Here is a 22,789-nt window from a genome sequence, read left to right as displayed (position 1 = left end):
TAATATTATCTCTGTTCCCCTTAGATTTTAGACCTGCCATAGTTTTTATCCCATCCCAGGCTGATTTCAAAGACCCTAAGCTTAATTTATTCTCAATTTTGTCTTTATAATTACCCTTGGCTTTCCTGATTTCTTTTTTTAAATCTCTCTGAACATCTCTATACTCACTTAGATTACCCTCTTTAAACAATTTTTTCTTCTTATTTAATAACATTTTAAGAGATTTAGTGACCCATGGTTTATTATTTGGGTAAATTTTACAAACTTTCTGTGGTACTACGTTACTCTCACAAAAGGAGATGTAACTACTAACAACATCAGTAAGTTCATTTATGTCGTGGCAAGTATCCTTAAACATGTCCCAGTCTGTGCATTCAAAACAGCTCTGTAGAGATTGTATGCTGTCCTCAGACCATACGCGAACTTGTCGTGTCTGCAACTTCTCTCTCTTGAGCACAGATTTGTAGACTGGTACTAAGTACACTGTATTGTGGTCAGCAGAACCGAGAGGTGGCTTTCTATAAGATTTGTAAGCTCCTGGGATCGATCCGTAGCACAGATCTAAGATCTTATTGTGGCGTGTTGAACAGGTAACATACTGATGAAAAGTATGTAAGGTCTTTTTGACAGAACATTGGTTAAAGTCGCCAAGGATGAAATTTGGCGCATCAGGTGAAATTGTATGCAGTTTCTGGATAACGTTAAATATTGTATCAGCAGCCTTGTTACATTGACTTTTGGGTGGATATAAACTACAGTAACAAACAGTTGTTGAAATTCACGAGGTAAGTAGAAAGGACGGAGGGAGACTGTCAAGAGCTCGATGTCACAGGTACATACTTTTTCCCTGACAACAAGTCTTGCACCAGCGCTGGTTCACATATAAACACACTCCTCCTCCTAGGACTTTACCTGTTGTTTCTTTGTTACGGTCAAGGCGGACTGGATAGTCAAACCCGTCAAGAAATAGCTCTGAATCAGGAATAGTGTCGTCCAGCCACGTTTCTGTAAAGGCAAGTATACCAGCATTTCTGTACTCATGCTGGAAACGGACGTTCGCTTGGAGTTCGTCGACCTTTCCTTTCAGAGATCGTACGTTCGAGAGAACAATGGTCGGCAGCGGCATGCGCTTTATTCCCTGTTTTTTCAACCGCAGACGTACTCCTCCTCTCTTATCTCGTTTCTTTGGTTTGAAATTACTGTTTCTACCCTGAGATCCACGACTTTGGAAGAGTTGTGAGACCACATTGTCGGGGGACAAAGTATATGTTAATAATATCGCTAATGTTAAGTATTTCTTGTGTTACGTCAAATTAATTCTGTTCATGCTGGTAGTATTGACTATGCCGTTCCTATAGCCATCAGATTCAAGTATAAATGCAAATATTTATAGTAGATTTAATAAAGTACTGTTTATTGAATGGACATTCCAATAAGGGTAATTTGTGTACTTTCAGAAAACTTATATTACCACACATTTTCTATAATATCATTTCACAGGGTAACGAGGGAGAAACTGTGTCAAATTAGGACAAAATTCGATGGCAGGAAGGAAAAGTATATATTCTATAATAGGGTGGTTTTAATAAGAGTGGCTGGATGGAGGCAAAGAAAACTTCTATGGGACTTCATATAGAGTTTAAGTATTTAGCATGAAACATGTATGCGACTCACTTTTTCTAATGTTACAATTTTTAACATGAATTTTCTACAGCCTGTTAACACTCAGAAATCGACAGTATAATACATAGTTTTGGGGCTAATAAGTCCCCAGAGGTAAGGTTTTAGTGTAATCATGCCAAACGTGGCTGCTGAATTCTTTCCGACCAGATATATGTATTCCATACAAATATTTCACACTTATTAATATCTTGATTACCGTCTTCTCCAATGAATATTTGAGTTTTGTTCCGAAAGAAAACGCCTAGACAGCGAATACTTGGCACTGTGATGTTTTTATTTTTCCCCTCTAGTGTAGACCCCCAGCCTAGACCGTATACAAACTCTACAGGCATTTTTCCAGTGTAAACTATCTTACTTGTGAGTGATAAGTCAAGATGTCATCGGTTCACACAAATATAAAGGTCAAATCACACACCTTGAAGTCTCTCGGGAAGGTTTTGCTCCGAGATAAAGAAGAGTGCAGAAAAGTAAAGACAATGTGTTATAAATGCGGTATTCAATAAGCATTTCCATTTTTGTTTTCAAACGAAGAGGAGTTTTTCCTTCAAAACCCGCACCATGCAACTGTATTGTTAGTTGACAATTTCCTGATCATGCGACATTTTAGCTTTAAGAAACGGAGCAGACATCTCCATTTGGGTTAAAGTAAGTGCAAAGGGAGACAACGCTCTCCCGTTGACAGAACGTTCAATTCCTCCTTTTATATCGCGAAGTTTAAAGTAAAAAGAGTTTTGAAAACGACGAACACTCATGTCAACAACATTACATTGATAAGTGGATATCGCCGTGTTAGTTTTCAAGCGTTGATAATCTTTTGAAAAAATAAATCTGATTTGACTCGAATAACGGACGGAAAAGTAATTTTATGAACCTTTTCATTTCAATGACTGACTGAATGTGATGTGCATGTCATATTTAACTTATGAGTAGTAATTCAGACAAGTATAATGTGAATGGCAGACCAGTATTACAATGTCTTCTCACTGTAATCTTCGAGAAGGTTTACATTATATATTGTATTCTACTAGGTAAGCACTCGACGTCGTCATAATTTGAATCTGCAGGGTCGCGATTAAAATGTCTTGTCCTGCCCACGTTTTCTGTGATGATTTGCTAAATCTGCAATGTTTATTTTGAGTAGAGAGAGTACAGTTTGGGCACATAGATTGATTATTCCAGCCATAGCAAAACTGCTTTTTGGGAAGATTATAATATCTGTTATCTGTTATTATCTCCCTTTTCATTCTCCTGCTATACATGAATAATGTTTCTAAGTGTATCCTTTAGTTGACTAGCTGCAAACACGAACAGGATATCGATACATTTCGCTAAAAGCAATCATATACATTTATACACACTCTATGGAATTTGTTGAACAGAAATCAGCTAGAGATCTACAAAGCAAAATATTTTTTAAAAGTTAACTTATTTTCGCCAATCTGTGAATAAAACCATCATTTTGTAGAGAAAACGACATATTATTACTCTCATTTCTGTACCAATATGACATTAAACTGGTCCAATAATCATTATACAGGTCCAATAATTATCAAGTGCCAAGTAATTATTAAATTCTCCCATTTCACATTACTCTTTAACCTTATAATCAAAGATCTCTTCTGATAATTTTGTAATAAATATTGTTATGTTGCCTTTTTGCGTCCAAATCTTTCACAACAGTAAAGCGTTTAAGGCAGTACTATGCATTAGAGTTCCAATATCTGTCTATTCTTAAGACAATTTTGTCTGACTTAATCGTCAATACAGAATAGTTAAACTTGTATTGTATGTAAGCATAATTACAGATATATTAAGATTGATATATATACAGCGAGTTACGACCAACATCAGCTCTACTTTCAATGCTAATTGAAAACACTGCCCCACTCCATATAAAGAATAGATCCGAAACAAACCTGTAGAGGGCCGGCTACAGTGCTGCACGTCCGAAAAGCCTACAGTTCCGATATGAAAGCTTTGAAATTGATGATAAGGTTAAATGGCATTCATATGACTCAATGTTATATGTGTATAGAAACAAACTTATTTTATTAAGAAAGACTTACGAATCATAAAATTAAAAAACTCACAATACTTTAACTCTTACAAAACGATATCAGTGTGCAAAAGAGCGTGGAGGGACATATGAATCAGTGTCGGTAATATTCTGAGTGGTCTGTGGATAGGCGCACGGTGAATTTTAAAATCAATTATCTGAATTTTCAATGTTTAAACATGCATTTTATTAAAAAACGTGCAAACGGAAATCGTGCGGCCAGATTTTAAGGCATACAGTGAACAGTGCCAATCACTACACTACAGTGAAGTGCATGGCTGTGGCCGTTTAGCTCTGCTGTTACTTACACACTCGGTGAATTTTAAAACCTCTTGTCTGTAATTGAATTTTGAATCATGCATTTTATTAATAACTGTGCAAACAGAAATCATGCGGACAGCTTTTGAGACATACTGTGAGCAGCGCCCATAACACTCGGCTGTCTTGTATACATTACTCTAAAAGTAGGAAACTATTGAGAAATAATTTAAATAAAATCCGTAAAAATAAACGTTGTTGGCAACCCTGGGGATTCAAACTTCTCTGTGTTGTTGCATGCGTGGTACTAAATCGATCAACTTGGTTCTTGAAACAGAAAAACTGCACCGAGGCCATGTAATTGCTGGTAAGTCGCTAAATTTTACCTCCGGACCACTCCCGTGACACCGCCATTTTGAAGGCTATACCTCAGTACGAATAACAATGACGTATTGGTTTAAAAGGAAAGTATGTGCATGCGTCAACTTCAATCTGCACACTATGAAAATAGCGCTGGTACTTGTCCGTAAAAAGACATTGCGCTAATTATCAGCCGTAGATAGGACCAATGTTGACTTTACAAGTTAGGACCAATGTTGACTTTACAAGTTAGGAAGCCTATCGATCGATAGGCATTGTAGGCATTCCCTTGATTAAGTTGAAGTTTTAATCTCGAGGATTGCCAACAACCGTTAATTTTGTCCAATTTAAAAATTATTTTCCAAATACTTTCGTACTTTTAGAGTAGTGTGTACAAGACAGCCAAGCGGCCACAGCCGTGTTCCGGGCGCTGCTCATCACTGTATGTCTCAAAAGCTGCCTGTATGATTTCCGTTCGCACAGTTATCAATAAAATGCATGTTTCAACATTAAAATTGTAGAAAAGTGATTTTAAAATTCACGATTTGTATAAAGTTATGTTAACAGTAGAGCTGAGCGGCCACAGCCCTGCACGGGGCACTGTTCACTGTATGTCTCAATAGCTGCCCGCACGCTTTCTGTTTGCACAGATTTTAATAAATTGCATGTTTAAACATTAACATTACAGACAAGATATTTTAAAAGACGTCGTGTGCCTGTGGCCTGTGCTGGAACTTATTGATCTGTGCCATGAACATTATTATCACAATGTTAGGAATACGTTAAGCAGGGATTTTCTCACATTCCTGGCCGCTGGGAGTGCGGTATCGACGGTGTTGGAAAAATCGATCCTACACTCTCAGAAATCGTCCAACACTCTGCACTAAATATTACACGAGCTCTAATTGTATGATAAACAGTCTTTTTCGTTCCACGCTCAAATGTTATCGAATGGAACGAGTAATACACGGACCAGACCTACAAAGTTAACAGGCCAGAGTACAGTGGCAGACGACAGAGTTGTCACAATTTTGGATAATGTTTTACGTGTCCAATGTGAAAAAGAATCTCACACACCAAGGACCTGGGATCTGATTTTTCACACTCGTTGGGGATATTTTGTCTCACACGAGCCGACAAAATATCCCCAACTCGTGTGAAAAATCTGATCCCAGGTCCTTGGGGGTGTGAGATTCTATTAATCCCAGAAGGCAGTACAGCTTGTTCGAGAAGACCCTGATGAAGGTGCAAGTAGATGTCTTCACAATGTTATTTGTATGAGAATTCACTACGCAAGGTGAATGCACCGGGTCCGTCAGAACCTACCGGCCACACTTGCCGTGGATCCACTGAGGGCGACTTTGGCATGTGATTCTAACATACATACTTCATATCTAACAAATGTTTGAAGGGTGTGAAATAGTCCTGCAAATTCAAAGATAACTCCATCTACGCCTTACTTGGAGGTGCCACCATGATGGTTATTTTGAAGACAAGAATATCTACCTCATTGAGACTTGTAGTCATATTAGTCATGGCGACTATTACAATCTTATTGGACTTTTAAACTCTGGTTTAATATATACAATACCTTGCATTGCAATGACAGTGAAAGTGTTTCTATTTGACCATGCATCAATGACACAATTATGATGCCATGTTTGCTATGTTTATATGGGTATCAAGACTGAATATAGACAATCATATTGTTTATATCTACTTACACAGTATACGATGAAACTTCTGATACTTTGGATATGATGAACTGTTGCTCTTCCAGAAGTATTCACTAAAAAACTTAGTGAAATTGTGTATAGCATCCTAAATTTATTTAATCTGGTCATTGCAATTCACTTGGCATATTGAATTAATTGTAGGGTATATGTGTAACTTAAGTCACTTTCACACAAAATTTTAAGGCATTTTATCCCACATCGATATTGCTGCTGTTGATTAATCCTTTAAAAAATTAAATCAAGTGACTTTAACGTATACAGTTTTCTCTAAGGAATAAAGAATAATGTTTTACACCAATCACTGATACAGAATAGATGCGAAATTCAAAATACGATGATTTTATCTACTGACTGCTACAGACAGACAAATATCTATTTTAGCTTAGCAAAGAAAAACACTGAAACAACCTTCACCTCTGTTGGCAGATATAATTGTCATTATAGTACAAGACACTTGGCTTGAAAATATTTTTGATTAGATAACCGTCAAGCGAAACGCACACATTTCTAGCTATTTATAAAAGAGGAGCGGATATTGTCACATTTTAATCTTGTATAAATTATTACCATCACACTACTTTGTTCATGTAATAATGTTATGACAGGCGGAATCATATTACTAAAGCGCCACCTAATGGCTAAAATCATGAGAGCGCTGCATCCGTTGAGCCCTTCTCTCATTGTGCCCTCTGGTGGTATCAGACTTAAAGCACAATGTCGATCGTCAATTTCCCATAGCATGCCCTAACTTCACGACACATTGTTGTGTATGATGCTATTCAGAGGTAAAATCCAATATGGTCAATCAATTTATCTCTCTTATAATAGATAAGCTCGACTGCTATATAGAATTGCAGCCGTAGCTGCTTGTAAGAAAAGCAATTTAAACAGTATCTTTTATTAAGAGTTGCTAATCAACATCAATTTGGCAAAATAATTCATATTTAAAGTTACTGATTACGCAGGCTTTAGCTGAAAACTACTTCGTCATACAAATATGTTAACTAAAATCTATGGCAACAAAAATTGGTTTGTAAATTACCCTGTAGATAACGAGCAAATATATTAACATTTCGTAAATGTATGTAGACAATTGTGTCTAAGAGAAATTTGGATCAGAATCACATACATACAAACGCACATACGCACATACATACATACATACATACATACATACATACATACATACATACATACATACATACATACATACATACATACATACATACATACATACATACATACATACATACATACATACATACATACATACATACATACATACATACATACATACATACATACATACATACATACATACATACATACAGACAGACAGACAGACAGACAGACAGACAGACAGACAGACAGACAGACAGACATACATACATACATACATACATACATACATACATACATTCATACATACATACATACATACATACATACATACATACATACATACATACATACATACATACATACATACATACATACATACATACATACATACATACATACTTACATACATACATACAAACATACATACATACATACATACAGACAGACAGACAGACAGACAGACAGACAGACAGACAGACAGACAGACAGACATACATACATACATACATACATACATACATACATACATACATACATACATACATACATACATACATACATACATACATACATACATACATACATACATACATACATACATACATACATACATACATACATACATACATACATACATACATACATACAGACAGACATACAGACATACTTGAAAAGTACATCGTTGACAAATGGCATATAGCACATACACAAGTACAAATGTACAATGACATAAAAATATACCGTATTCACAAATATGGTATTTTATTCATTTATCTAAGAATTGATATAATATGTTTTAGAAGAGTTGGCATTCTTCTGCTTAAGTGATAATCTCAAACATATCCCTCCGTATGTTACAAATTTAATGTAAAAACACAGTTTTAAGAAAATACAGAACACTGTCTTAGTAAATCAACAAACTATTACATTCCCTGTAGATGTACAAATCTTCTGTCACTTTACATTTATATACTAAAGTCTAGCCTACGTCTTTGTGGATTTGAATTGATTTGACGTTAAAAAAGTTACAGCACAAGCACTGTTCATTTTACAACTTCATTACACAGCTCAAGGCAGAATAAGTAAGGGCTATGAGAGAAAACTTCTCACAAAGCATTCGTCTCTGCCTTTGTTGCAAGATACATATCATTCTGGCTATAGCTATGAAAATACATGACCCTACAATGGTATTATTTAAAAATAGCTAATATTATCTGAAGTCATCTTTAATTTAAATAAGAATTCATTAAAGATGCCAAAGATTAAGTCAGTGTGGTTGCCAAAACTTGCAATATTCTAATCCCTTTCTCTTGAAAAATTTCACAAGATATTTCCATTGTTTTCAATAGAGAGTGTGGTACAGGGAAATCGGGTTGAAAAGGTTAATTACCCTGTCGATCCTTAATTCCAAGTAAACAAGGCCACAATAACCTTTAATGACAATTCATGTGCACCAAACTATTGTCGTAAAAGGGTTAAACTACTAAATTAAAATTGTTTGGCTTCTCTGAAGCAAACACATTTGTAATGTACAAAATATGAATGCAGGGAACGTAATGTTTGCTCATTAAAATACATCATCTTGTTCAAATATTTGGCCGGAGGTCGGCACATATATTCATGAGAAAAATTACCTTATGAAGTGCTCTGTGTGTCTTTAATGTATCCATCAGCAAGACATGGTACTACAAAGTATAGCGTAATATTTCAAATTTAAATCGCCAAGTAAGTAATCAGTCAAAATAATCAGGAAAAATCATTGAGCATATGTCAAAATGATCTATGCCAAAAGTCGATACACAGTATGACAAGTATGACACAGCACTGTTTGAAAATTCATGAATAGATCGATCAATCAAGAAACACAAGCCTCGATGTATAGGAAAAATTAATTTTGACTAGAAGACTCCTCTACATTAATTTTCTTTTGTAAATCTTCTTTACTGCAATGCTCAACATTGAATGTTATGTCCTCCCATTTGCGACACAGCCTTTGTTTCCCATCAGGCATGACCAGAACAAAGCTTTCGACCTTCAAAATGTGGTAGTCAACATCCTGGATTGTGGCGATGATGCCCCAGTCCTGCATGCATTTCTTGCAATGCACCTTCTTGTGTTTGTACATTTCGTCTATCTGCTTTGGTTTCCTGTGTTGCGAGATCTTAATTCTCTCCTGGAAGGTGTCGTCTATGAGGAGGTAGTGTGACTCCTTGAATATGCGTAAGTCTGTCGAAAGGCATGCAAATGTCTTACATCTTTTACAGTTGAACTTGACAGCTTCTTTGGGTGCTTCTTTGCGACGTTTGTTGATTACAGCAGTTTTTGCTTCTTCACGTCCCCGACGCTCCACTTGATCTGAAGCTTGAAATTCGCTGATCTTGTTCGCGAAGGATCTTTCACTCATCCTCCGGATTTCTTGAATGGCTTTGTACATCATGTTTTCTCGCATCATATTCAACTGTTCTCGTTTCACGATACCAGTTTCCTTCCCAGCCACCAGGACAGTTTTTCCAGACTTGGCTCTGCTTCTTCCTATTTATCACAATCATATTACCAAAGTGATTATCAAAAACTAAGATAACATGTGACGCAGTGAATTTTTAAAGGCTTCGCATTTCACCATTTCTGGGAAAATTTTACTCAGAAAAATGCGATCATAAGAAAACAGATGTTTATCCAAAATCCTTGAATTTGAGTGCAAATGTCTACATGACTTGTAAGAATACGGTGTTTTTATATTAATTCTAAGCATGCAGCTATTTGAAAATTACTCGACATTTCATGAAAACGTGGACGAAAACCTTTTCTTTTGGAGTCTTAATATTATGCTGACACAAAGGTGATTATGATATTTAATTTAATGAAAACAACATCAAGGGAAGAAGTTTTCTTTCTATCGCAATATTTAATATTATTTTCAGCTTACCTATAGCCTGTACACGACCTATTTCATTGTTGGCATAATTGTAGCGAAAAACCAAGTTACAGAGCTGGATATCGATGCCTTCTTGACCGACGCTTGTACAGACGATGATACTGTGGTTGCCTTCTTTGAACTTCTCTAAAAGATTCCGTTGTTGTGTCTCAGTCATTCCTAAAAACGTAGAGGGGAAAACAATTCATCTAAGACTTGACATCTATTGTTAACCCTTTCACCACCGTGGTTTGATCCAAATTCATTTGTAGCTCATGTGTTCACACACGTGAACCAATGTCGCAGCGATGTTTGTCTGTTTGTCTGTCTGTCTGTGTGTCTGTCTGTGTGAGTCTGTCGGTCTGTTTGTTTGTCTATCTATCTATCAGTCTGTCTGTGTGCGCGTTATCGCAAGAACGCCTTATTTGATTAAAATCAAATTTGGTACTTAGCTTTTGTTAGAGAATAGCAACAATATTTAAGTTGTTGATGCGCTTGCATATTTATGCTTATTTGCATAATCAATTGTTTTAGAAAAAATAGACATACAATGAGAACGGCTGCACAGAATAGGATGAAATTTGCTTAAAGGTTGATCAAAGAAGAATTCATATGCCATAGAAGACATAAGGTGTGACATGAAAGTTAATAGCTAATTTGCATATTTGATGAACTTTCCTAATCAGGCAGATATATCTGACTTCACTCAATCAAAATTGAAGAAACTTGGTATGTAATAGATTGAACATTACTGAAAGTCATTAAGCATGTTACTTCAGCCATTTCCTAATATGTATATTTTATGGACTTTCCTAATTAGGGTTACATATCTTGATCGCCTTGACCAAAAGTTGGCGAAACTTGCTGTCTTCATTGAAGATACTATGATAAACATTATTGGAAGTCATAGAGCATTTGTACTTCAGCCAATTCCAAATTTGCAGTTTTTATGAACTTTTCATAATTAGAGATATACACCTGGATAAACTTGGTCAAAATTGACGAAACATGCTATTGATGATACTTGGTTAAAACAACATTGAAAGTCATTTAGGATTTTCACTTCAGTGATCAATATTTTGTGATAAAAAAATGCATTTTCATGTCAGCTAATTTTCTAATTTTTTATATCTAATGACCATTCACAGTTTGGCATATTGCTATGAAGTGGTAAGACAATGACAGCAGTCAAAGTAATTTAGTATTTTTATTTCAGTTAATTACACATTTATATACTTAATGACCTTTGAATTAATCTATGGTGAATATTGTTCATGATGTTGATCATAACACTTTCAATGAAGTTGTAAACATGTGGCCAAGGTTGAAAATTCACAGACAACTACAACATTTCCTGATACACGTGTAAGCATTTTCAGTTCATATCTGGTCATAAATGTTGATCTTTGACCTGTTTAACGATAACTGAGGATGAACTTTGATCACTCGTGATCTTCTGTGAACAATAGGAAAGTACCAAAGTCCAGTGGTGATAGGGATCAAATAATTGCAAGTGACTTCAACGCTTGATCTCATCCAATTTTCTTGTCTACATGGATTTAAACTACATTGTCACACAAAATGTAAGAGCTGCAATGATTACATAAGATGAACTAAAAAGGTCAGATAAATATTTGATTTACTGACATGTAGTTTTTTCACCCTCTTCAGTTCCATTATTTGGCTCAACCATTATATTCATTATATTCATGATGAGTGATTCTCTACACAGAGATGTAAGGGTAAAAACATTTAAACATTAAAGTTTATGGTTTTCCATTTAGGAACCTAATCAGTGATTAGTGACGATGCTAGAAGTTCCCATTGTAACTGAACGATTAAATTATCATAAACTCTTATATTTACAACAATTATATTCACTGTAATTGAAAAGCAGAAAGGGAGTAAATATATAACAATGAAAAATACACTCATTACCAGGATTATCTCCGCTTCCACCACCGCCAATCAACACTCCAGGATTCAATCCTGCAAATTCTGGAGTTTCTTCCATCCAACTCTTCAAGGCATAGCATGAAGCCCTGGTTGTAGTGAGAATGATGCAACGGGAATCCGGCTTGTCCTTGTAAGCTTTGAGGATTAGGTCACCCAGTTTTTCAAGTACAGGGTTCTTGTATTGTGGGTCAGCTACGACTTTTTCCAACTCTGGTTTGTTCTCTGAAGTGGTGCAGAAATGACGATGCAGATGATTGCGTGTTTCCTTCTTTAGTTGAAGACTTAAATATATAATCAAGTTTAACTACACATTGTCGTAACAAAGGAATTTTGTTACGCTAATTAATGTATCCTCGCTGCGTGCTTTGGTCAGTCTCAGATAAATCACTGATAGATTCACTTTGCATGATCTCCTTTTCAACTGTCACAAATGTATCTATCAAAAACAGTATCATTTTTTGACCCTCACAGTGAACAATTAATGTTCTTTACTGCTTGGAAAAAAGTAGGGACGACCAATTTACATTTCATTGCATAATCTGCATATTCTTTTGTTATGAAAGTGTATTCTCTTGTGTAGTTTATAACATACAAATTGATTGCTCAAAAACACAGGGGTTGTCCATCCCTAAAAATTCCCTTGTTAAGAACTGCTAACTGAATTATTGATGCATTTATGATTTCATCAATTCAATACTCCTCAACATAGTGGTCAAGGTTGATTATTTTTGTTATTGCATGTTGATTGTAAGATCTATAAGGGATAGCTTCAAGGACAAGCACGAGACCGGGACAAATATATGTCCAAAGTAACTCTGGTCTACTTATAATTGAAAAAAATATAATCCTTAGTTATCTGGTATGTTTACCTTTAAATAATCGGAAGAGGTCTTCATCAAGTTTATCAAAACCTTGTCTTTTGTTCTCAAGGTTGTCAAAGTATTTGTTCAGATACTGTAAAGCGTCCTTAGTCCGAGCATCTTTGTTGACGAACAGTGAATCATTATATTTCTGAACATGATGGAAATACCTATTAGCTGAAATGTATTAACGCATGTAATTCTACTGCTTTCAATAAACATGTAAATAATTTAAAAAAATAAAACCCCCAAAAAAGAAAAAAAAACATTTCTAGTCGTAAATATATAGAACATATTCATAGCAAAACAGTGTTGCATGGCAACTTTTAACCCTTTGCTGAGTTGATAGGTCCAGTAAGAGGCATTTTTTGAGAACAATGCCTTTGAATTTTCATTGCTCACCTGATGTGTGCATCTCAAATACTGAGTTATATACAGTGGAGCCAATTTTCAAAACATTAAAATACAATTACATGTATGTTTGCATGTAATGCTGTAATGGACGGCATAATTAAGCTCAGCTTACACAAAGTTGAGTGAAATAACTTCTATTGTGATCGTACTGACAAACAGTGATCTTTTGGATAGAAAAGAAAATTACCCTGGCCAATAGATGAACACATTACGTTTTCTTTTATGATCAGCATCTTATAACCGTTCCAGCTATATTAAATTGCATCTTCCGCTGAATTTGATATATGGGGGATGTATATAAAGCAAACACGATTGAAACTAATTTGGGATAACTGGATGGTGAATAATGTCTATTTAATCTGCAAATATAAGCTCATCTGTTTTTCATTTAAAGTTACACACTTGTTTTTATGAGTAATTTGTAATATCGCAACATTCAGCTAATGGGCACCTAACATTTTTGAGAAATTTGAAAAATATGAAAATCCAGTTATCCCAAATTAGTTCCAATCGTGTTAGCATGGCTCTGGCATAAACAGTGTAACATTCTTTTCATATGACATCATCAAGATTTGAAGCTATCTCAGGAGAACCATTCTTTCCAAAGCTAGAATGTGAGATATGCTTACATACCAATACCTGTTACTTACCCTAAGATGATCGGTGCATGTCACAAACATCCGCCCAATTTTGTTATCCGTGAGCACAACAACACTTTGTTTTCCGAGGTTGACCACCCAGTGCTCATAGGACTGTGTTCCTCGCTCACTGGGGGGTTTCAGAACTTTTGGGTCAATTGCGTCAGTACCTGTGGAAATTTGAATCATTGTCTGTTGCTTTCGTGACTACAGTTACAAATGCGATAAGCATGTGACTCAAAAGCCAGATAACAAACTTACATCCGATTCAAATTTCACGTCAACCATATAGCGCCATACTGTGATTTTAAAAGACAACACCAAGGCCTTTGAAAAACATCTCTCGGTACAATACAATACAAGACTCAATGCTTATTTATGATCATTGGAATAGATTGGTGAAGTAGTGTGATCACACAGCTGAACAAGTCAAGAACTCAGAAACCGGTACTCGGTTGGTTGAATTTCAATAAAAGTCAACAAGTACTGACAATATTCAAAAGATAGTGTAGCAGAGACCACCTACTCAATTACATGTACCCTGACACTTGGGTCCGTGTCCCGTCCAGTTCAAATAAATACTGAAAGGACGGCTTGTTCACAAGTGCTGAAATACGCTGTCAATATGTAAAACAATATGTCACACCTTTCAGTCTTGAAACCATCCCTGTTTGCACGCTACTATCCATGTTGAGGTAATTTAATGAAGTATGTTTCTTGAAAATTTGGACTGAAATGAGCATACTGGTGATAAAATATTCAAACTCTAAGGAACACGATTCGAACTAATTTAGGATAATTGGATAGTAATGTCGGTTGAATCTGCAAATGTAAGCTTATCTGCTTTTCTTTTTAAGACACACTTGTTTTTATGTGTAATTTATAATATTGCAACATTCAGCTAGAGGGCACCCAACACTTTTGACAAAAAAAATTGAAAATTATGAAGATCAAATCATCCCACGTTAGTTCCAATCGTATTAAGGTCATTTCTGCGTAGCACACATTGCAAACTTGACCATCCCTTAGAACTCTAGGCAAATACAACAAAGTAGCTGGGGCTGTTCATTTAACGGCTTGCTTTTTAACAAGTCATATGAGGTGACTTGATTGTGACTATAACAAACACTCACCTTCTGCAATAAAGGAAAATAACAGTCATTAGGCCAGAGAGAAAAGCACATCAAAATGAATCAAATGGATATGGATAATGAAAGGACTCGAGCACTTTACCTTCGGAGGAGAGCATATCAGTTTCAATTTTGGACATAATTCCACTGACTATTTTGAAAAATGGATCTTCAACTCTGCCTTGAACGCTGAGTAATGCTGAAGATAATAGACGAGAAAATCAGATGTAATTGGGTAAGTAATATCCATAGAACAAATTATTAAATGTACTGACTTTTTTAACTTAATTTTTTTCAAAAAGTGTTTTGAAACATCAAAAGTGTAAACACAATCATGGATGAATTGACTATTTTGCTATATTTGATTTGGAAGCAATGATCATAAATAATGCTTAGTATGTATCAAGTGTCAATGGTGCACGACTATTTTCAGGCTGTGTCTGCACCGAGTCACTTAAACCTTGAGCAAACTGTCTCAGGGACACAAGTGAGAAATACTGTATACTTTGCCTTTCATTTTTGGACAAAGTGCCTTAAGAATTTTGTAATAAACATCATTTGACTACTTGGGTATACGTGATTATCAAATATCTTGACAGCAAAGGGGTCAGGGCAATGATCAAGTATGATATGTGAACATCTTTCAGTAAAAAGTAAAATATTATTTTCTTATAAATAAAGTTGAGAAGTGTTCAAAACTAATGTTACACGTACTCACCTTCATCCGGTACAGGAGCATAACGCTGCAGTTCGTTTTTGTTTTTCACAACAGTTGATATATTATCAGCATCAAGATTGGCACAGATCTTCAAAATATGCTCCATTGCCAGTTGCTGTGTTTTACTTTTGCCCACGCCAAGGGAAGCTGTCAAGCCAATTATCTATGACCACGTGAGATAATATTAGAACATTAGTTATGTCACCCCTTTTACTGCCACACTTTGGTACATCCCAATAATTTCCAGCAGGCCTGGGTACCATATATAGAGTGAAATATGGGTGAAAAAGTAAGGTTATCTATACAAGGGATGCACAAGAGTTTTTCTAAATAAGAATTGAAATCTTTCCAGTGTTAATAAGTATGTATCAGAATAATAATATTATATAGGGCTCAGCCCTTAGTGTCGCGCCAGGCGTTGAGATTAAAAATGTTATTTGTATCAATTCATGATTAGTAATCATAAAGGATAAAATAGAATTAATTGTTACTTTCTATATACGTTTGTACAAGTATGACCGGTTTACCCTCTGATTACAGTTCACGTACACGATGTCAGACCCTGTAGGTATAGATTTTCTGTTATGTGTAAAAACGTTTGACATAAATTGGCAATTTTTACCGTGATTACTACCTATTGTGTTTTTTAACAAGGGACGTATTGTGCCATTATTAACTTTGCAATAGTAACTGTACCGCCCAACCTCCGATATTGTAAGCTGAAAACCAGCGTTACTTCTAAAAACGGGCAAATTTTGCACATAGTTATGACACAGAGGGCGCCTTTCTAAGATTCAATCCCAGCATTCTTTGCGAATGTTCTCGTTCATATGCACGACAGTTTTCTCACTTCTTCTATTTTTTAGGCGTGATAGTAACGATATTTTGTATCAGCGACAGGGTGGATAATAGTAATTACTTGCTAATAAAAAAGATATATTTTATTAATGGCATGTTATAAAATAATAGCGAGCACGTTTCGAATTTGTTTATTTACAAGCACTCAAAACAACATGGCGGCGCCAACGAAAGAAGGGTACACTTCCGGTTACTCGCATGGTATATTATAAATATGCCCACGCGTAGTCAGTAAGCCGCTGGCGCGACTATAATACCAATCACTGATTGTTATATGGTTGCGATAACATTGAATCTAATTAGCTCAAATGGACACAACTAGGTCTTACAAGTTCATGAGTATTTACCAAATCCTCCACACATAAACATGAAACTTTTTTTTTTCGTGCTGCTTACATGTACCATCAAAGTTGCATATTTTTTATAACAATAAACGGTTTTACTTTTTGAGCTGCAATATAATAATATTAGATCAGAACACAGTCAATATAAACTCTTAAGGTACGTGCTAATGCAAGATTATTATCGATTTCTTTGATTAATTGCATGTGTTGAAGTGAGTTAATAGAAAACATGACGTAAAATATTGGTGCTTTCATGTCACTTTTTTGAAAATATATCTAATAGAGTAACATTATGCTCTTTGCCATGCTCATATGCTTCATGATGAATTTCTGCCTTAAGGACAAAGGTAGATTGTTGAGACAGAAGTATTGTAATTTCCTTTCAGCACAGATTTCTGAAATATTCCTCTATAAATGATCATCAGATGTAAGCAGAAACAAGTATGTTTCCGAGACAATGATGCATGATGTTTTATTTTCAAAGCAAGAAGAAAAACTGATGAGTAAGCATTTTGCTCACATTCGTTTTGAAAAAGGAATAATCTTGTGTAATTATATCTTGAAATCTAGCATTGTGACTCCACCTTTTTAATACTTTTTTCAAAACGGTTTCTAGTACCATTTTTTTTCCTGAATGTTTCAATAAAATGTCAATGACAAAAAATGTTCTTGTATTTCTGCTTGAATTGGCAAGTCCCTGCATGAAGATAAGAAACAGTGCTTTTGCTTGTATTACATTACAATTTCTGACACTGGTAAGAATGGTTAGTGGTCATGACATTTCATAAGAGGAAAGATACTTAAATTAATAGCTACCTGAGGCCTTGATTGCTTGGGTTGATCTATCTTCATATCTCTGTACCTTGCCATGATGTCATTGTATGGTTCCAATTTCTGTGTGTCAATTGCAAGATTATGGTTACATGAATAGAACAGCAGCTTTCAATGTTGCAGTAAAAAAAATTTAGACATTACTTCCTAAAATATCAAATGCGTTTGCAAATTTTTCTTCTAGAAAAATGTTTGATAATATCTTAGTATAACCCTTTCCGCATATTATTTCCAAAAAAATTCCTAACTTCCATTAAAAGTACAGGAGAATGAAAAACAATTATAGTTAGCAGAAATTAAGGCTGACTAGGTTTGCAGTTGACCATCTTTACCAAAAGATAGACTGCGACTTGTTTCATCAGCCAAGAGTTATCATAGGAAAATTTAGTCTTTATCACATGCACAGGGAAAGTTTATAGTCTCTAAACAAAAATACGGGATTTACACTCTGGTCGTTCAACATCACGACAACCCGCGTCCATGTGATCAATTTTGGTGCATCGGACCTTGTTTTGCGTCGATCGTCGGTGTGCTCATCAATGTAAACAAAAAAACATGCCAGCGGGTATTTCTCCCACGATCAATATGTGTCTGACATGTTACTTAAAGTCTGACACAATAATCCAATTGGCAAATTGTGAGTCCTTCTGTTTTAGTGTTGTCGCCGATATGGGAGTATAGACCCCGCCGCCGTTTGAACATTCGACGCACATTGTACCTTCATGCGGTAGACATACAGTTTCCACTGCAAAAACTGTGACAAGGTCTCCAAAAATCATATGATGAAATCGATATTTTAATATTGAACGACAATAATCATCCGAATACTAAAAAACACAAGAGTGCACCACGTGTATATTCCTAAGGAATTACGTTAATAATTTTCGGAAACAAGGAACTCGAAGCCGGTCGCATTACACGTACGTTCTATAAGCATTATAGCCAGGGTCATGCGTGAGTGTTCGCGCCGTTGAGATTCAGTCGATTGTTGTTCTGGAAACATAGCGCATTTTTGTCTGTGGTAATTTCTAGGACAGTGTTATCTTTTAAACTTCCTTTGCGGAAGATAGACCGAGAGGTCCCCTGGCATTTCGTCACTCACTCGACAGACGACTGGAAAGGGTTGACAACACACCAACTGCGTATTCCTAAATTAGTTCAAAGGTTTAACAGCGGAATCGTTACCAGAAAAGTTGTTGCATTTTGCAAAGAAAATTACACTATTTCTTGGCTTGTGAATGTGATAAGTATATTATTTCCTAATAGTGTTCTTTGTTCAGGGAAGAAAAATACTCCTGATGTCACCACGTTACGTTCCTTTGCTGGACGAAGAGAAATATAAGGGAATAATATTTAACTATTTGAAGCATGGTATACCAAGTTGTACTTGTGAGATTGAAAGTTTTGTCACATTTCATTTACAGAAAACGTTTCAACCTGTTAATGACCAAAACAAAGCAAGTTAATAAAAATATTTCATGTTTTTACGAGGCTACTATGATCTTCAGTTACACACCTGTGTATGATGGCATTCATCAAATATCAGCATGGTGAAAACAGACAGGGAACTGATGATGTTGTCTTTCAGGGCATTCACCAAAATCTGGGCTGTCAACACCATGACATCATAACCTTCTTCCACCACTTCCGTCATGGGGATGGTAGCGGTATCTCCTGTTAACTGGATGACCCTGTAATTCATTGGGATGAGGTACTCCTCAAACACATTCCCCTGCTGTTCAACCAATGGTCTTTGGTTCACAAGGAACACTATTCTGTTCGGTCTGTTCGCTAAATGGTGAACGAAAAAAAGCACACGAGAGACTTAAGATTTTCATTTTTGCTTACCCAACTATTTAAATCATAAATAATTCAAAATCCACACGCAGATGCTATGAAGAGAAATTGGTTTATGGTGATGAGGAATAGTTCACTTGTTTAAGAACATGTGAATGACACAGAAGAGATTACAGTGTGTTTCAACTAGGTACCGCAACTCAGCGTATGAGACGGACACATTTCGCGATCAAAACAAACATTTAGCCTGGGTATTACGACACATTTCAGAGCCACCGACTTATTTATTAGTTACAGTAAATGAGCATGGGGCTGCCGCTTCTTCCATAGTAATACATGTCTGCTATTGTTGAAAGAACATTAAAGGTGACCATTAAAATATTGGATTTCAGTGGCATAGCAATTCTTCTGCATACCGATGACAGGACATTTACTCAATAACGTGTATATGTTCAAGAATATTTGCGTTTCTGACAGAATTAAAAACAATGATTGCACTTAGTCATGAGGTGTAAAACAACATTACCTGTAAATCCTTTCAGTAGGTGGCGCTGCATGATATACAGGGCAGTGATAGTTTTACCACTTCCTGTAGGGGCACAGATGATGGTGTTTCTGCCTTCCAAGCAGGCTCTACCAATTCCATTTGATAATTCCTCCGCTTGAAAGTCTCCAATTGTGGTTCATCAGTACTGAATTCCAAGTTATCTGTATTTCCAGTCTCATTAACGTCGTCTAGTGAGGGTAAATGAAATCTTGTCAAAACACTTCTCAATGGATCATGATATATCGAACTTACACAAAGATTTTTAAATTAAAACAAACAACGAACTTAGTACGAACTATTTTGTCTTTATTGATTTATACAAAATAATCTCTAATGATGATAATAATTATACAAATTCTTCAAAAAACGTTTTGAATAAAGAGTTTTCGTGTACATCTGTTACATTAAATATCGCAGTAGAGATTTGTTCGGTTGTCGGTGTCCCACATTTACTGCACTTGCAGTTTGTGTTCGAAAGTCACAAAAATTTGCCACATAAATTTGCATATTCATCACCTTTCAACAAATCTGAATTATGTCATCGCTAGGGTCCGTCAAACGAATATTACTACTGTCTAACTGGGGGTTATGAAGAAGATTTTCTTTATTTCTGCATATATTTGGAAATATCATTAAAACAAAATTCTATCTTGCCGTGTACATACATACATACATACATACTACATACATACATACATACATACATACATACATACATACATACATACATACATACATACATACATACATACATACATACATACATACATACATACATACATACATACATACATACATACATACATACATACATACATACATACATACATACATACAAACATACATACATACATACATACATACGTGCGTACATGCATAAGTACATACAAACACTATCATACAATATCATGCACACAACGAACATACAGACTGACAGCGGACGCCAGACAGACACCAATCCTTATAGCTTCCATAGATCATGAGACCACTTTTCTTTCTTTACAATACGGGGAATAATACCTATTCAATATAAAAATAATTAAGATAGTGAAAAGGAAACATGTAATACAAGTTTTAAACTGAGTCAAGAAAAAATGAAAGTCAGCAGAAATGATATATTTAACTTACAAATAAATTACCAACAATGCCATACCTTTTCATGACAGAAATGTCCATTATAATACATTTGTGCGTCTCGGATCGTTGCGAAACGTACGAAAAATGAATGAAACTTGCTAAATCACATGTTGACTAACCTGGATGTATTTCAGTAGGAATGCTAGAACATTTACGGCGTTTACTTGGTGGTGAACCTGTCAATACAGTAAATTGCAAGTGTAAACGTTATGGTTGTCAATAATATTGTATAGCTTCAAACTTACTTTTTTGTTTACATATGACCAAAACGTTAAATGCTTAACTTGAATCAAAACTGAATTCATGACCCTTTTTTAAGGTTTCCCTTAAAGGGAAACCTAAGTCCAGCGACTTTGCCAGTTTATCCCTTCCAAAATCACCCTTGAATAAAATGCAGCTCAAATTTGCAACATAATTGCACGCGCCGACGACTACGGCGCGACGAAAAGAGACTTTGAAGTAGACGACATTTATGGAAATGAGCTCGGAATCCCATGGTAGCGAAAGGGCTCATGGGAGGAGCGTGCGTGACGTCATCGGCGATACACGAACGTGTGTAACAGCTTACCAAAGCATTGGAGTCTATGACTCCAGGAGTGCAGTTCTGAACGTTACGACTCTTTAATGCTCTGTAGCATAAAAAAATAGTTAACTGTTGTTCAGTTGAGTGCAAAAATCACTCAGGAAGAACAAACGGAGTCAGCTTTTACCGTCTTCCCACAGAACAGCTTTTTCGAAGACAGTGGCTAAACAAAGTCGGGCGAGTTTAAAATCTGTAAAAGATAAACATTATGTTCTAATTCTTTCAGGATGATTGTTTTATAAGGGATTTCTGGATTCTGATACCAATACAAGACGATACTACACAATGCGGTTCGTATCTTGACATGCTGAGTCAGCCTACTATCGCCGGTTTTAACCAGATAAATATTAATATTGGCGATTTCGGGACTCTAAAATCCGAAGACGAAACTACACAAAGCGTCTCTTATCTTGACATCCCGGGTCTGCCAAATCTCCGATATATAACCAATAAATATAGGCCAATTTCGGGACTATACCTTGTATTATATTATAGCTTTGTCAATACCAGTGAATTTTGTGACGTCATATCCATACATTATTACTGATAATGTATTCCATTATTCAGCATTGCGGCCCCACAGCGAGCAAGTTTTTTTTTTGAAAACGAAAAAAGGACTGGGCATTTAAAAGGAGGGGAAATATCGGATAAACCATGTAATACACAAAACTATAAATCTTGACAATGGTTCACAATATTGATAATAATGTCTTACTGTACGATTTATTACATTTTTTGAGTCCTCACGCACGCACTTGCCGTCTGTCCGGCTGTCGCCTCAGCATGCAGTCCCCGATAAGCTGGTTGTACTACTACGTTTGTTAGAACTCAGTACGTTTGCAAACTC

General features: G+C 35.8%; 2 protein-coding genes across 3 annotated transcripts in view; one reads left to right on the top strand and one right to left on the bottom strand.

The window, feature by feature from the left end:
- Positions 1–22,789, top strand: part of LOC139115819 (nucleoporin Nup37-like) — a 600,123-nt gene that overhangs the window by 222,121 nt on the left and 355,213 nt on the right. The window lies entirely within an intron of this gene.
- Positions 7,963–16,029, bottom strand: LOC139115804 (antiviral innate immune response receptor RIG-I-like). 2 transcript variants are annotated; one of them, XM_070678175.1, is made up of 7 exons: positions 15,846–16,025; positions 15,231–15,326; positions 14,010–14,167; positions 12,955–13,096; positions 12,068–12,307; positions 10,142–10,309; positions 7,963–9,747 (listed from the first exon to the last, which is right to left on the bottom strand). In XM_070678175.1, the coding sequence occupies exons 1-7, from the start codon at positions 15,949–15,951 to the stop codon at positions 9,104–9,106; spliced, it is 1,554 nt and encodes a 517-aa protein (XP_070534276.1). In that variant the 5' UTR covers positions 15,952–16,025; the 3' UTR covers positions 7,963–9,103. The 2 variants fall into 2 exon arrangements, with proteins under 2 accessions (XP_070534276.1, XP_070534286.1); XM_070678185.1 differs by lacking the exon at positions 10,142–10,309 and having other exon boundaries at positions 7,978–9,747; positions 15,846–16,029.

This window comes from Ptychodera flava, chromosome 2, assembly GCF_041260155.1.
Source record: "Ptychodera flava strain L36383 chromosome 2, AS_Pfla_20210202, whole genome shotgun sequence".
Classification (NCBI taxonomy): Eukaryota; Metazoa; Hemichordata; class Enteropneusta; family Ptychoderidae; genus Ptychodera; species Ptychodera flava.
This window is presented reverse-complemented; position numbering and strand designations above follow the sequence as displayed.

Bases quoted from the DNA above. Each gene is read 5' to 3' on its own strand.
- LOC139115804 (XM_070678175.1), bottom strand. From the start codon at position 15,951: ATGGAGCATATTTTGAAGATCTGTGCCAATCTTGATGCTGATAATATA. The intron at 12,308-12,954 runs GTAAACATACCA...GCACCACTTCAG, and splicing joins CCTCTTCCGATTATTTAAAG to AGAACAAACCAGAGTTGGAA. The intron at 10,310-12,067 runs GTAATGAGTGTA...CTACGTTTTTAG, and splicing joins TGGAAGCGGAGATAATCCTG to GAATGACTGAGACACAACAA.